At 43.1% G+C, this 13,275-nt stretch overlaps 1 protein-coding gene across 2 annotated transcripts in view; it reads left to right on the top strand.

The window, feature by feature from the left end:
- Positions 1-938: 938 nt before the first annotated feature.
- The window catches only part of fa2h (fatty acid 2-hydroxylase), a 113,851-nt gene continuing 101,514 nt past the window's right edge, over positions 939-13,275 (top strand). The window contains exons 1-2 of one of the 2 annotated variants that reach the window (XR_013933739.1): positions 939-1,053; positions 1,086-1,422. Coding sequence is in view for 1 of the 2 variants with exons in the window: in XM_080437470.1 (XP_080293596.1) it covers positions 1,153-1,422 (270 nt within the window). In the remaining variant the exon portion in view is untranslated. The remainder of the gene's footprint in view (positions 1,054-1,085; positions 1,423-13,275) is intronic. The other variant, XM_080437470.1, reaches the window with a different exon arrangement.

Below are 13,275 nucleotides of genomic sequence, written 5' to 3'. Positions count from 1 at the left end.
CCTACCAATTATGTCACTGGTTTCTGAACTGTCCACAGCCCTCCTTTGACACACAAAGTGAGTAGACAGAAATGATGCCATCTTATATGAGCATTAATACTGAGTAGTCTGAGGACCAATGGGTCAAGTTCTCCTTTAACAGTCAGATACCCTTTTAATTGAAGGACATTTTTAAGCACATTATTATGACTGTGTTTGTTTTTGGACATTTTTCACAGACTTGTAAATACAGGTGCACGGTGCACTGCAGCATGTATAATGTTATTGATTTAGGTCTACCTTTGACAATAGGAGCCTACCTGAACAAACTCTCGTTCTTCTTCTTGTTATTCTTCCCTACAAGAGCACTGCAGCCCATTAGATGTATGAAAAGATGAACTCCAGGACACCAGGAAGTGAATAGCACACTAAACAGGGGGGAAAACAGTAAACACACACACGCCCAAAAAGCCCCCAAACAACAACTCTCATTCAACAGGCGGTTATAGGTCTCAAGTTCTCAACAAGCCCACTAGCTAATAGGCTACATTTACATACAAATGCCGGTAAACTTTTATAAAATCACAAACCTCCCCACAATTTCTCTCTACTTTCGCATCCCAATTGAAGTGGAATGTATCGTGTTTCTGGGAATCTGTGCGTTGCTGTTTTGTACAGAGCGAAAGGCTTTCAGGTGTTTCACCCCCCTCTCTCTCCTCTCCTCTCCTCTCTCTCTCACTTTCTCTCTCTCTCTCTCTCTCTCTCCCTCCCTGGCTCCCTCCCTCCCTCCCTCTCTCTCTCTCTCCCTCCCTCTCTCTCTCTCCCTCTCTCTCTCACACACACACCGTCACACCCACTCTCTCTCTATCTCCCTCTCTCTTTCTCCCTCGCGCTTTTAGTGCTCATGAATAAGTAACTTTTATGCTAATGAGCTGGTATGGTTGGCTCCTCAGCAGTCAGTCAGTGTCAACACAGAAGAACTTTATTACAGTACAGAAACACAGTACAGTCAGTACGCGGTCAGTCGACGGCCTTCCGAGGAGGTCTTTACGCACTCCTCCTCCTGCAGACAGTGTGTTGGCTAGAGACGGTTCACGTTACTTCAGTTGTTAAAGTTCAGGTGGAGACAGGTAGAGGCTAAACACACCTACACCTCGCATCTCTCCAGTAGAGATGTCTCCGTCCACGTCTCCGCGGTTCTTCTCGGAGAAGGAGGTGGCTCGCCACTGTACCAATGACTCCTGCTGGGTGCTGTTGGGGACCAGGGTGTACGATGTGACCGGGTTCCTGCGGATGCACCCGGGCGGAGAGGCGCTGATCCTGCGGCGCTCCGGGAGGGACGTGGAGGGGGAGATGGAGGGTCCGCCGCACCGGCACTCGGAGAACGCGCGGCGCTGGATGGAGCAGTACTACATCGGCGAGCTGCAGAGGGAAGAAGAACAGGTACACACACAGTCACAACAGAACCAGTGGTGTAAAGTAATGTACTCAAGCACTGTACTTAGGTACACTTTTGAGGCAAATATTGTACTTTTTGAAAACATAAGTTACTAGTTACTTTGTAAAACATACATTAACACTTCAGACCTACTTTGGCTATTTGAAAATAGCAGATCTACAAGCTCACAACTTGTGAGCTTGTAGATCAGCTATTTTCAATGGATTGTATACATTTCGAAACTTTTGAAATGGGACATTGTGCATAATGAGTACCTTTGCTTAAGTACATTTTGAAAACCAGACTTTTACTTGTAACATAGAGTGTTTCTGCAGTATTGATACTCATACTTTTACTTAAGTACAAAAATGTTTGTACTTTTTCAACCACTTAACCAGAAACCCAAGTGTATCGCCTTTAGCAGATGTCTGTCAGGCACCTGCTACAAATGAAATCTAGCATTCTAAAATCTAAAAAACAGGCTAAATCAAGGACGAGGATCCGAAAGTGAAAAGTGCTTTTGTCAAGTGGAACTGTTTTATGCCCTTTCCACTTTGATATGGTTTGGTTTGCTGGCCTGTCACGAGGGTGTTGCTAATTTGTGTGGAACTGACAGCAGACACCTTCTGCTGCTACTTTGACACATTCTCATGTAGGCTACATCATAATAAGCTTGTTGTCATATGTAAACCTCCTGTTGTGTATTAATAGGCATAGCCTACTACTACACACACACACACACACACACACACACACACACACACACACACACACACACACACACACACACACACACACACACACACACACACACACACACACACACACACACACACACAGGAAGCCTCGTGTGTCTGTTAGTGCGTCACTATCCCAGCTGTATTGTCACCCACTTGACTTGTTGTGTGTGTTTCTCCTTTGATGCCCAAACAATCCGGCTTCAATCAGAATAGATTATCAGGGAGGGAACGAGGGACAGACTGATATTGATGTTGGCCTAATGTAATGACGAATAGGTAGGCTACATCAGAAAAGGACTGTCGTCACCTGCATTCTCAGCTGGAGGAATAGGGATTATGGGAGGTTACTGTTGATACATGAGATCAAGATGACAGGCAGCTCAAAACAAATGGGAGTTGGGGTCAGTGATGTTAGTGAATGATTCTGGAGCTGCGTGCGTGTGTGTGTGTGTGTGTGTGTGTGCGTGCGTGTGTGCGTGTGGGTGGGTGAGAAAAGAAAAGGGAGAAACCGGTCTGTCTTGTCTGAATAAAGAAGAGCTGAAGGGACCAACAGTGGGGAAAGCCGGGAAGTTGGTAATGTTGTGGGAAGACTGTACACCCCAGTGGGGTGTACAATAAAAAATAAGTGCTGTGACCCCACTCATTTCCCCCCCTTTAGGCCTATCTATTTTGTGAATAGGCTACCTGTTGTTGTTGTTTTTATTTTATTTTTCCTTTGGGTTGGAGTAGCCTACTGATGATGATGGCATTTTGCAAGTAGCATATGCGTGTACTTGAATCCTCTCTAAAGTGGACCTGAGTTGGCTCTGTAGCCTACTTGACAGCTTTTTTCTGTTTACACCAAATCACATTGCCAAAATAGCCGATCTACAAGCTCACAAGGTGTTGCTTTTAGATCAGCTATTATTGGCAAATGTTCACCCCCAGAATGTGGATACTGGGTCACGTTTATGAGTACATTTTAATTGTTGTGTTTTATCTGTGGCTTCAGATGCAGCAGTGGGCTTATTTTCCCCTTCGTAGATTAGCTGATAAGACTTATCAGTAAAATCGGACCTTTGAACAGCAGTGCACCACTGCTTGTCAGTCATTAAGTACAGTACGGCCTGTGAGACAATCATATAGGCTATTGTAATTGTAGTAGTTTTAATAATTATACAAATAACCACAATTTAATCACCATATAAGCAGCACTCACACTCACACACACTTCTCACTGTTTTTGAAAGCGTTTTTGTATTAACCAGGACCAGTCACCAGTTCTGCTTCTGATCAGCCATTAATAAGGTATTAATAAGACTGTCCAACACAAGTTTTATTGTAATTACTTCTATGCCAGCCAGGTAGTTGTTGACATATCACAAACATTATGGTGAAAATACCTTAGATGCTGCAAGAAGAGATGATATGCAGCAGGACCCCAGCCTTTTAGCCGCTCTGAATTGTCAGTCGGTCGGTCTGTCAGTCTGTCCAAGACTTTCGTCCCAAATAATCACCTTTCTTGTATGAATCTTTTAACACTTTAAATGCAAAACCACTAATCAAGAGTGTCCATGTGACTTATTTGTACTCATGTTCTTCTATCTGGGCATAGTTAACAGGCATCAATCTTTTATCTGCCCAGAGATTTTAATGGCAAGTTTGGCAACTATGGATGAGGCCTAATCGCAGGTAGGTTTTGATCCCCAGTCTCCATTCAGGACAATAAGATGTATACCAGGTGAAAGGGCTAAGCCCTTACGCATGAACTTTTCTCGATAAGGATTTTTAGGATAGTTCTGTCAAAGTACTGCTTATACTTATGTGATGCGAGAGTGCGGACTAGCCAACACCAACTCGGGACTCCTGAATCGCTGCCCTCCACAGTGATTACATTACAGTCATTTAGCAGACGCTTTTATCCAAAGCGACTTACAATAAGTGTATTCAACATAGGTAGGGAACGGAAACTACTAATCACCAGAAGTCTTAAGTGCATTTTCTGCAAAAACAAGCAACCAAGAGTATACCTAGCGCTAAGGTAAAAGTGCAATATATCAGCTACCTATTTCCTTAAACAGATGAGACAAAATAGCTAAATCAAATGAGCATGAGCTAAAACAAGTAAGTGTATCGACTAAACACGATCCAATAAACAATACAGCAATAGAAAACAAGCGTTCGTACAACTAGTTAACAACAAGTAGGTCAGGCAGAGAGGAAGGGTAGTGTTTCCTGAAGAGGTGATTCAGGAGAACTGCTTATAACAGATGTAGGGAGAGATGTGTGAGAGAGAATATGAGGGACAGGCTATCTCTAGTTGGCAAAATTATTACATGAAAAGTCACTTTCAATTCTTTGCCATTTTTAGGGCAGTCGGTCGACCGGACACTTTTGATGCCAAACAGGATATCTTGAAAAGTACTGGCCGGATTGCCATGGAATTTACTGGGCACCTTAATTCTCCCCAGAAGATGAATCAAAGCACTATAGGCCTACTGTCAGGCTAAACTGGCAGCTTTTTCTTAAATTTGTACCCCAAGGATTGTTATGTTAGACAGTTCAAAACATTTTTGCTCCAGTTATAAGGAGAAGCATAGCCTCTATGCCTGCTAGTGAGACTTTTTAGACTTTTAGTCTTGTCCTTCAGTGTTTTCTAGTCTGTCACACATGTGAAAATTGAACAAATTGTACTTGCTGTTCCCTGATTTGACTGATCACATAGACAGGACGTGAGACCTACGTATAAGGATTTCCCTAATGTCTCCCACATGTCGCCCAAGAAAAGCCACGTCTTTTCCATAAAAGACAAGTCTTTTTTATGCACAGCAGTATGAGAACCTACCTTTGCGATTGTATGTAAAACCTCATAACACCGAATTATCATGTTTTCCATTTTCTCTTTTTCATGATGGCAATGACCTAGACATTGATCTGAAAATGAGCCTGTGTTTTCTTAATTCCTTTTGGAAACAGGCCTCTAGGACAGTGGTTTGCAAACATTTTGGGCTCAGGCCACCCCTATATAGAATCTTTTCATCCACAGATGGAAGGAACCCCTAAATTACATGTCACTCAAGCACCGTATATCCATGGAATGCCATGGCATATGTTATTACTTTGACATTTAACATAACAGTGTGATAGGATACTATAACTATTTGTATCATTATAATGATTATTACTATTATTTTTATAATTATTGTTTATTGTTCATTACGGATCCCCATTGGTCCTCACCGCAGTGAAGGCTATTTTAAGATGATGATGGTGCCACAACATTCAAACAAACACACACAGTGTTTCATTTTTGTGATTTCAATGCTCTTAAAATATTTAATGTCTTTGGACTTGTATCCTGGATGGCTAAGAGACTTGATTGAAAATATCTTTGTACTATAAACAATATAAAATAATAATTGTATACATCATAGTATTCTGCGGACTGGCGTCACGGCACCATATGGTGCCACCCACTTTGAGAAATCCTGCTCTAGGATCACAGAAGCTTTACACTGGGTCAGGGAACCACTTTAACCGTGGCCTCTCTATTTTGGGGGCATTATATTTTTTGGCGGGGGGAAAAAAAATTGCCAGATCGTGATGCGCGGCGAGCTTAGAGTTTGCCAATTTTCCAAAAGATTTGGGAATTTTCTAAAAATATTGAAAAACATGGCTTAATCGTTCAACGTCAGGATTTGGTCTTGCAGCATGCTTGTCATCAGATGGAACAATAGGGTTTCAAAGGACAGGTTCAATTGGTGTGAGAGAGAGAGAGACATAGAGAGTTTAGATACAAACAGAGCTGCTGATGACACTGTCAACAATGTTAACATATTTGTTTTCCATGCTTTCATTCACAACTAGGTAGGTAGGTAGGTAGGTAGGTAGGTAGGTACTTTATTCATCCCCGAGGGAAAATTAAAGTGTTACAGCAACTCTCATAGAAACATCATTAAAAACACATTATAATAATAAAAACTTCTAAAATAGGCATCTAAGCATAGTCAACCTACAATATAAAACATTGACAGACCAAACACTACTAAAGAGTCTGATGGCTTGCATCCCACATCCCCAATCCTAAACAGCCTGATCAGCCTGATCGAGCCAACCAGATGTGGAGTTGTACAGTCTTATTGCTGCAGGCAGAAAAGATCTCCTATAGCGCTCCTTCTTGCAACTTGGGTGTAACAGTCTGTTGCTAAAGGAGCTTTTCTGCCCTGCCACAGTGTCATGATGGCCAGGAGTTTAGTCTCCATCCTGCTATTGGCCACCTCCTCCACAGTATTCAAGGTGGTACCGAGGACAGATCCAGCTTTCTTGATAAGCCTATTCAGGCTCCTGCTGTCGCCTTCCTTAATATTACCCCCCCCCCCTCAACATACCACCGCATACGGTATTGCGCTGGCCACCACTGATTGGTAGAACATGTTCAACAGAGTCCTACACACACCAAAGGAGCTGAGCCTCCTCAGGAAGTAAAGCCGGCTCTGGCCCTTCTTGTATAAGACATCTGTGTTCTCAGTCCAGTCCAGTTTATTGTCCAATTGCACGCTCAGATATTTGTAGCGCTGGAGTCTGGACCACCTCCACATTTTCTCCTTCGAGGTGGTCCAGAGCTACAAATATCTGGGCGTGCAGATATCACCAGTAACAGATGGCGTTGTTATAGCGTGAAACTAGAGCATACGCCTTTGGCCCGAGGTTACTTGACTTCACACAATATAATACTATATAATACCCACATTAACCCTGGCATCCCTATTTTGGGAATGTCAGTACACATTCAGCGTAGCAATAGTTCATGTAGGCACGCAAGCTAACAAGCTAATTCATTCGTACTCCCACAAGTCAGTACGTTCAACCTCGCGTCATTCTCTTTCGCTACAAGCCAACTCACTCACGCCCTCATTCCCACAGCGGTTCATTTAAGCAGCCTCTGTTCTACGTGCTTCGCTGTCTCAGCTGGTTGTACAGCTGTTGGTTTTCAAATTCTCTCCACCTCCCCGGCCTACTCCCTGTGGCATTCAGACATATTGTTATAGGTTGATTCTGTGGATTGTACTATGGTTCTATGGATTGTACTATGATATGTGGTAGTTTAATTATGCATTGAAGGTTCAATGTTATGTTCATGTAAAACTGTATTTTATTGCGAACGCGGAAGGAGGCGCGCCTCCGCCCAAAGTGGAGCTTACTATGAAACCCTGCTCGGGTTGTGTGTGTCTCTGAGGCTCTGAGGCTCTGTGTGCACTGCCTGTGTGCAGCCGCGCCCCCATGAGACTCGCGCTCTCATTGGCTGCTGACAAACACGGTGAAATAGCACGGATTGCCAAACGCCAATTCCGTGCATAGATGACTAGGAACTCCGAAACTCCGTGCATAGGAGAACCATATCCCCCCCATTAACTTCAATACGAGGCGGAGGCAGTCACGTGACTTTCTCTCTACGCTCTCCCCATCACGTTGAAATAACACGGATTACAAGTCCGTAAATACACAACATAACAATTAAAAAAAGACAAAAAAAAAAAAGAGGGCTGCGTTCGCTTCCCGCGTTCGCGCGTCTTACTTGTGCTCTGCTCTAGGGGGTTTGTGATTTCAGCTATTTTGGAATTAGGAATTGAAATTTTAATCCATAAACAACTAAATATTCTCGGCCATCAGGACTTTGCTGATACAGTATGTGCCACCAACTTCTGAATTAATTAATGTTTGTTTCCAAGGATGCCGCACTATACAGTCATATGACACACCACAATAATCACAAAAAAACATCAAACAAAAGAAATGTCTGGAGTTAAAGTTGGGTGTGTAATATGAAGGCATGTATCTCCTCACTCATTCACTCAATACTAAGATTTGGGATAGGGTTAGGGTTAGGGTTATGTAATTGCAATTTTTCAGACCAGCATTGCGATTGCAATTCAATTTGTCGATGGTTTTTAATGCAGTAAATGCATTGCTTACAGTATAACCACCACAACATCGGATACTCTCAACATATCGACTGCTCTTTAAAGAACCAATACCTTTAAACATTTGCATGTTTATCCAGTTGACTGCAAGCCATGTAGACTTTGCATTACTGCTGACAATCATGTTTTTATTGTGTTGGAGATTCTGAGCATAAGTTTTTCACATGTATGTACCTAAACAGTGCATCTAAGTGACAATGAAGTGCATCTTCTTCAGGAATTATTTTTGGCTATACTCTTCAAATCAATCAGTGCTTTGCAACAATAACGTAAATTGCTAAATTAAAGGTGTCGTATAGTTCAATCTAAAGCGGTCAGGTTGTAGGTAATGACCTACAACCTACTGGTCACAAAACATTTCAACCACTAATTATTATCCTGATATGGATCGCATTTTTGTGGCTTTTCTTACTTCCACTTCATTGCAGCTTGAGAGTAATGGGCAGAGCCTGTAGTTGCGACATATGTAAGTGCACAGTGTTTGGGGAGCCTCGCCTTTTGGGCGGGGGGCGCGGGCGGGCGGGCGGGCGGGGGCGCGGGCGGGGACTTCTTTCTTCTACAATACAAGAGTTAGGACGTCACATTCTAATACAGCCAGAATACCTAATCTCAGCACCGGCCACAGTGCCGCACCTCGCTAATCATTAGACTCCCTATCCATTACCACAGGGAGTCTGGTTTCGACTCCCGCTTGGGATGAAACTTTTTCAGTCACCCGCTGACTTTTTTCGCCGATAAAGTATAGTTTTGGACCATGACGGAGGCGCGCCGACTCAGCAGACCTTGAGGCCGAGGAGTCGCGCCCGAGCGCCTCCAGGCGCGAGTGCCCACGACGACCGGCCGATGGTCTGCTAGTCGACTAAGCACCGTCCGAGTTATGTACCGGACAGAATCGTAAATATTTTTGGTGGGGACTGCGTTTGCCCCACTGACTGCGTTTGCCCCAACTGCCACTCAAAGTGACTACTGGCCAATCACAGTGCGTCTTTCCCGGGACTTAACCAGCTCTCAACTTCCGCTACACAAACGCAGTGCACTTACAAAGCTGGCCCGGTAGTTATCCTTCTAATCAGCTTGGTGTGTCATTCTCAGGTGCACATTTGCTTGCCTGGGGCTCTAGTAACTTTGTTCCGAAGGGCTTGCCTCCTATCGGCCTATCTACTCTGGGACAGGATGTGGAAATATAAGCTGTTCAGCATTCTTTTTCCTTCATAATGGGGCCTTCTCTCTCACTTTCATATGAAGGGGTGTTTGGGGGGGGGGGGGGGCACATATGCAATAAAAATGTAAATTAATTCAACAGGGCTGCAGTAATGAATGCATAGTCTTTATGACCAGTATATAACAGTATATGGGAATGTGATTTTGTATTCATGAACTGCAGATTAGGACATTAAATGACGGGGTTAGTAAATGAATGGACAACAGCGACTGTACAGGAACACATATTAGAACTTACATAGAACGTACTACCAACACAGAGCAGAGCAAAGAGTAGCGGAAGAGAGTTGATCGGTGTGTGTTATGGAATAGAATAGAATAGAATAGAATAGAATAGAATAGAATAGAATAGAATAGAATAGAATAGAATAGAATAGGGTGCCGCAAAGTGAGGTAGCAGAGGGGGGTTGTTGAAGGAATCAATCCAATGAAATGGGTGGGAGCATGGCACAGAGAAATAACAGTCGTGTAAATAAAGTAGAAACTTAAGATTTGCAAAGAAGAGATGAGGTCAAGATGGTGGGTGATGTGTGTCAGAGGACAGCTGGGGTTGAGCCTTGCAAGGTCACTGGAATGTTCACTTTCATCAGCACAAAGCTCATTTTCTCCTCAATGACACAATTGTCTTTCAGATGGGTGGAGGGTCTGAGGGTGAGGGTGTGTGTGTGTGTGTGTGTGTGTGTGTGTGTGTGTGTGTGTGTGTGTGTGTGTGTGTGTGTGTGTGTGTGTGTGTGTGTGTGTGTGTGTGTGTGTGTGTGTGTGTGTGTGTGTGTGTGTGTGTGTGTGTGTGTGTATGTGTGTGTGTGGGGGGAAAGAATATGGGAAGAAAGTTAGAGCAAAGAGCTGAAAACAAGAGTGGAGACAAGGAAAAAAAGGAGAGAGGGAATGAGGGGGAAAGGTAATGAAAGGGCAGTGAGAGGAAAAGGATGGTGGGGAATGAAGAGAGGAATAAAGGAGGTTGTGTTACTACTGTCAACGTCATAATGCTTTCATAACAGCCGTGCTGGTCAGCCTACCTCATTTACAACCCTTTGCCACTCTGGGTCAGAGTTCATCACTAGGGCAACATATTACCTCGCATTGTTTGCATTAGCTGCCGTGGCAACAACCAAGGCCCTCAATTAGGACTTGTCTCTCTGGGACTCAGGTGGTCGCTAGGGTAACACCCTCCACCTGGAGAAGAGAGGGACAGATAAAGGGGGGAAGACTCAAGAGAGGGACGGAAGAGAGAGAGAGTGTGTGTGCATCGATAACCAGAAGGCATGGAGTGAGGTCCAGTAAAAATTAACTGCAGTGTTTCCAAAGAATACACAGTGAAATCCTGAGTGTTAAATGTAACTGTGAGAATGTAAAACATTTAGCTGCAAATGGCTTTACTGTAGACAGCTTTCCTGTCTTATATTTGAACGCCTTTACGTTTCTTCTCCTATGTGTTTGCAATAATCTGTGGGGCCTTTTGTTCTTCACTTTAGTCCAAAAAAAAAATCCCCAGGCACTTTGGAGTCCTCGTTATTGGTTGTTTTGAATGAAAGGAGGTAGGGAGGAGTGTCCCCATGGGGATATGATTGCTTGTATTGAAGCTGGAAGACTGGTGTGTTGAGAGAGAGAGAGGGGAGAGAGAGAGAGTTAATTCCTAGACAGAGATTTACAGAAACGGGAAGAACCCTTCCTTCCGTCATCACTTTTATTATATCCAAACATCTATTCAGAGTCACAGTCACTTTTATTAGCCAACACATGTCATGCACACAGGGAATTCTGACTCTGTAATGATGTTTGACAACATAATTACTACGACATAACAATCACGTCAGCTGGGACCAACTCACGGTTTCTCGGTGTGTGGCGATCATATGGCGAAAATAGCAGATCTACAAGCTCAGCTTGTAGTTTGCTGTACAGATAAAAAAAGGTGTGTGTGTGTGTGTGTGTGTGTGTGCGCACACGTGTCTGTGCGTTCATGCATGTGTATGGGTGCATTTGTCAATGGAGGCTTGCTGGCTCATAGCCCCGGGGGAACAAATACTCACAGGTCTGTTGTTAGAAGGTGTGGGAGAGACAGACAAGATTCTCAGACACACCCAGAGGAGTGTGGGCGGAAGCGATGGAGGAAAATAGGGGAAGTACCACCTCCACATGAGGCAGCCAGTAGCTATGATCGGACACAGTTGAGATATAGGTGGATAACAGAAGAGGGGATGGGTGAGTGCACAGTAAAATCTGCAGTGTTAATTTAACTCTGTACAAATGGAACGGTAACACTTCCAATGCATCCCATGTCCCAGAAGTACTCATAATGCTATATAAGAATAAAACCTTATTAAGGGTTTTATAATGACTTATAAGGTCAAGTATAAATACTTTGGTTTGTAATGTCCTTGTAAGACTGTATAATTACAGTTATAAGCACAATAAATAGGCTATTCATAATGAATTATTGGTCACTCACAGACCTTTTCTTTTGGCCAGGATCATAGTGTATTATAATGCATTATAATAATTATAATGCATTATAATCATGGTTATAATTCATTATAGTATGATTATATGTCACTATACAATAAGTGGTCATTGAGTGTTTTAAGCAAAGTGACAAAATAGCATTACATCTATGCTAGAACAACACACTGCCTACACCGTTAGGAATGTCATTACTTTAGCACCAGACAGATAGATAGATGAGAATTCTAATACACTATGTTCCTTGCCATAACATGTCTGTGAGTGTCCAGCAATTATGAAGTATTATAATGCTTGACCTTCTTTTTGCTTTATCTTCTTTTTGCTTTATTGTTAAATTATTATTGCTTTTCTGTAAAGCACTTCTGCTTTATTTTTTATTATTATTTGTTTGCTTTGTAAAGCACTTTGAGCTGCATTCATGTTATGAAAGGTGCTATATAAATAAAGTTTATTATTATTATTATTATTATTAAGTCATTATAAAATGCCTCATATGTTATGATTATTGTTTTAAAGCATTATGGTTACAGTATGTATGAGTTCTTATCATTCCATAGTGTTATAAGCAGATTAGAAGTATGTTTATAATGCATTATAGACAGACGTGGGATTCATAGGAAGTATTACCCTACACAGGTAGACACACAGCATAAAACACACACATTTTATGGGCTCATAAAGCAGTATTTCTTTTTCCTATTTAGGAAACTATGGGTCGTACATAGCTGAATGCTCATTGAGGGTTTGTAAAATATTGGCTTCACGTGTTGAACTGTGAAATCAGTTGAATGCGAGTGAGTGTGTGTGTTTGTGTGTGTGTGTGCGTGAGTTCTGCCTTACATCCACATAAGTCCTAACCTGAATCCACCAGATGGAAGAAGCTTGCGACACACATTTTGTTTCACAGCCTAACTTCCATCTGGGACCCCGGCAGCAGAATCGCTGCAAGACGGTCGATCCCTTTTTTCAAGCTACTTGGCAGGTGATTGGATGGGACCGATTGGATGTATACTATTCAACCATGAAAGATCGTGAAAGAACTACAACGCAATAAGCGCTTCTCGATGGCGTCACATCCAGTCTCGCCAAGATCCCGCCCCTAGCAGCCGCTGATTGGTTCGCACACGCCGCGGTGCGGAGTAGCTCTACTCGCTGAGCGATCCCAGATGGAGGCTGTATTGTGAACCTGACTCCATCTGGCGGAGTCAGGTTACATAAGTCCTTCTTGTTTAACCAATTTCTGGGGTGGCCGTAGCTTAGTGGGTAGAGGGGCTGTCTGGTGATCAGAAGGTCAACTGTTTACCTCCCGGCCCGCCCAGTAAAACGAAGTGGAAGTGTCCCTGAGCAAGACACTTACTGTAACGTCCAATTCCATTTGAGTAGCCACCATGACCACCTGAGCAGCCATCAGCTGGGTGAAGCTGCACACTCATCATGCCCCGATGAAGGCCAAAAGTGCTGGTACCCTTATGTA

This window comes from Gymnoscopelus braueri, assembly GCF_963280865.1.
Source record: "Gymnoscopelus braueri genome assembly, chromosome: 9".
Lineage (NCBI taxonomy): Eukaryota > Metazoa > Chordata > Actinopteri > Myctophiformes > Myctophidae > Gymnoscopelus > Gymnoscopelus braueri.
Note: the sequence above shows the minus strand (reverse complement) of the source record. Positions and strands in the feature narration are given on the sequence as shown.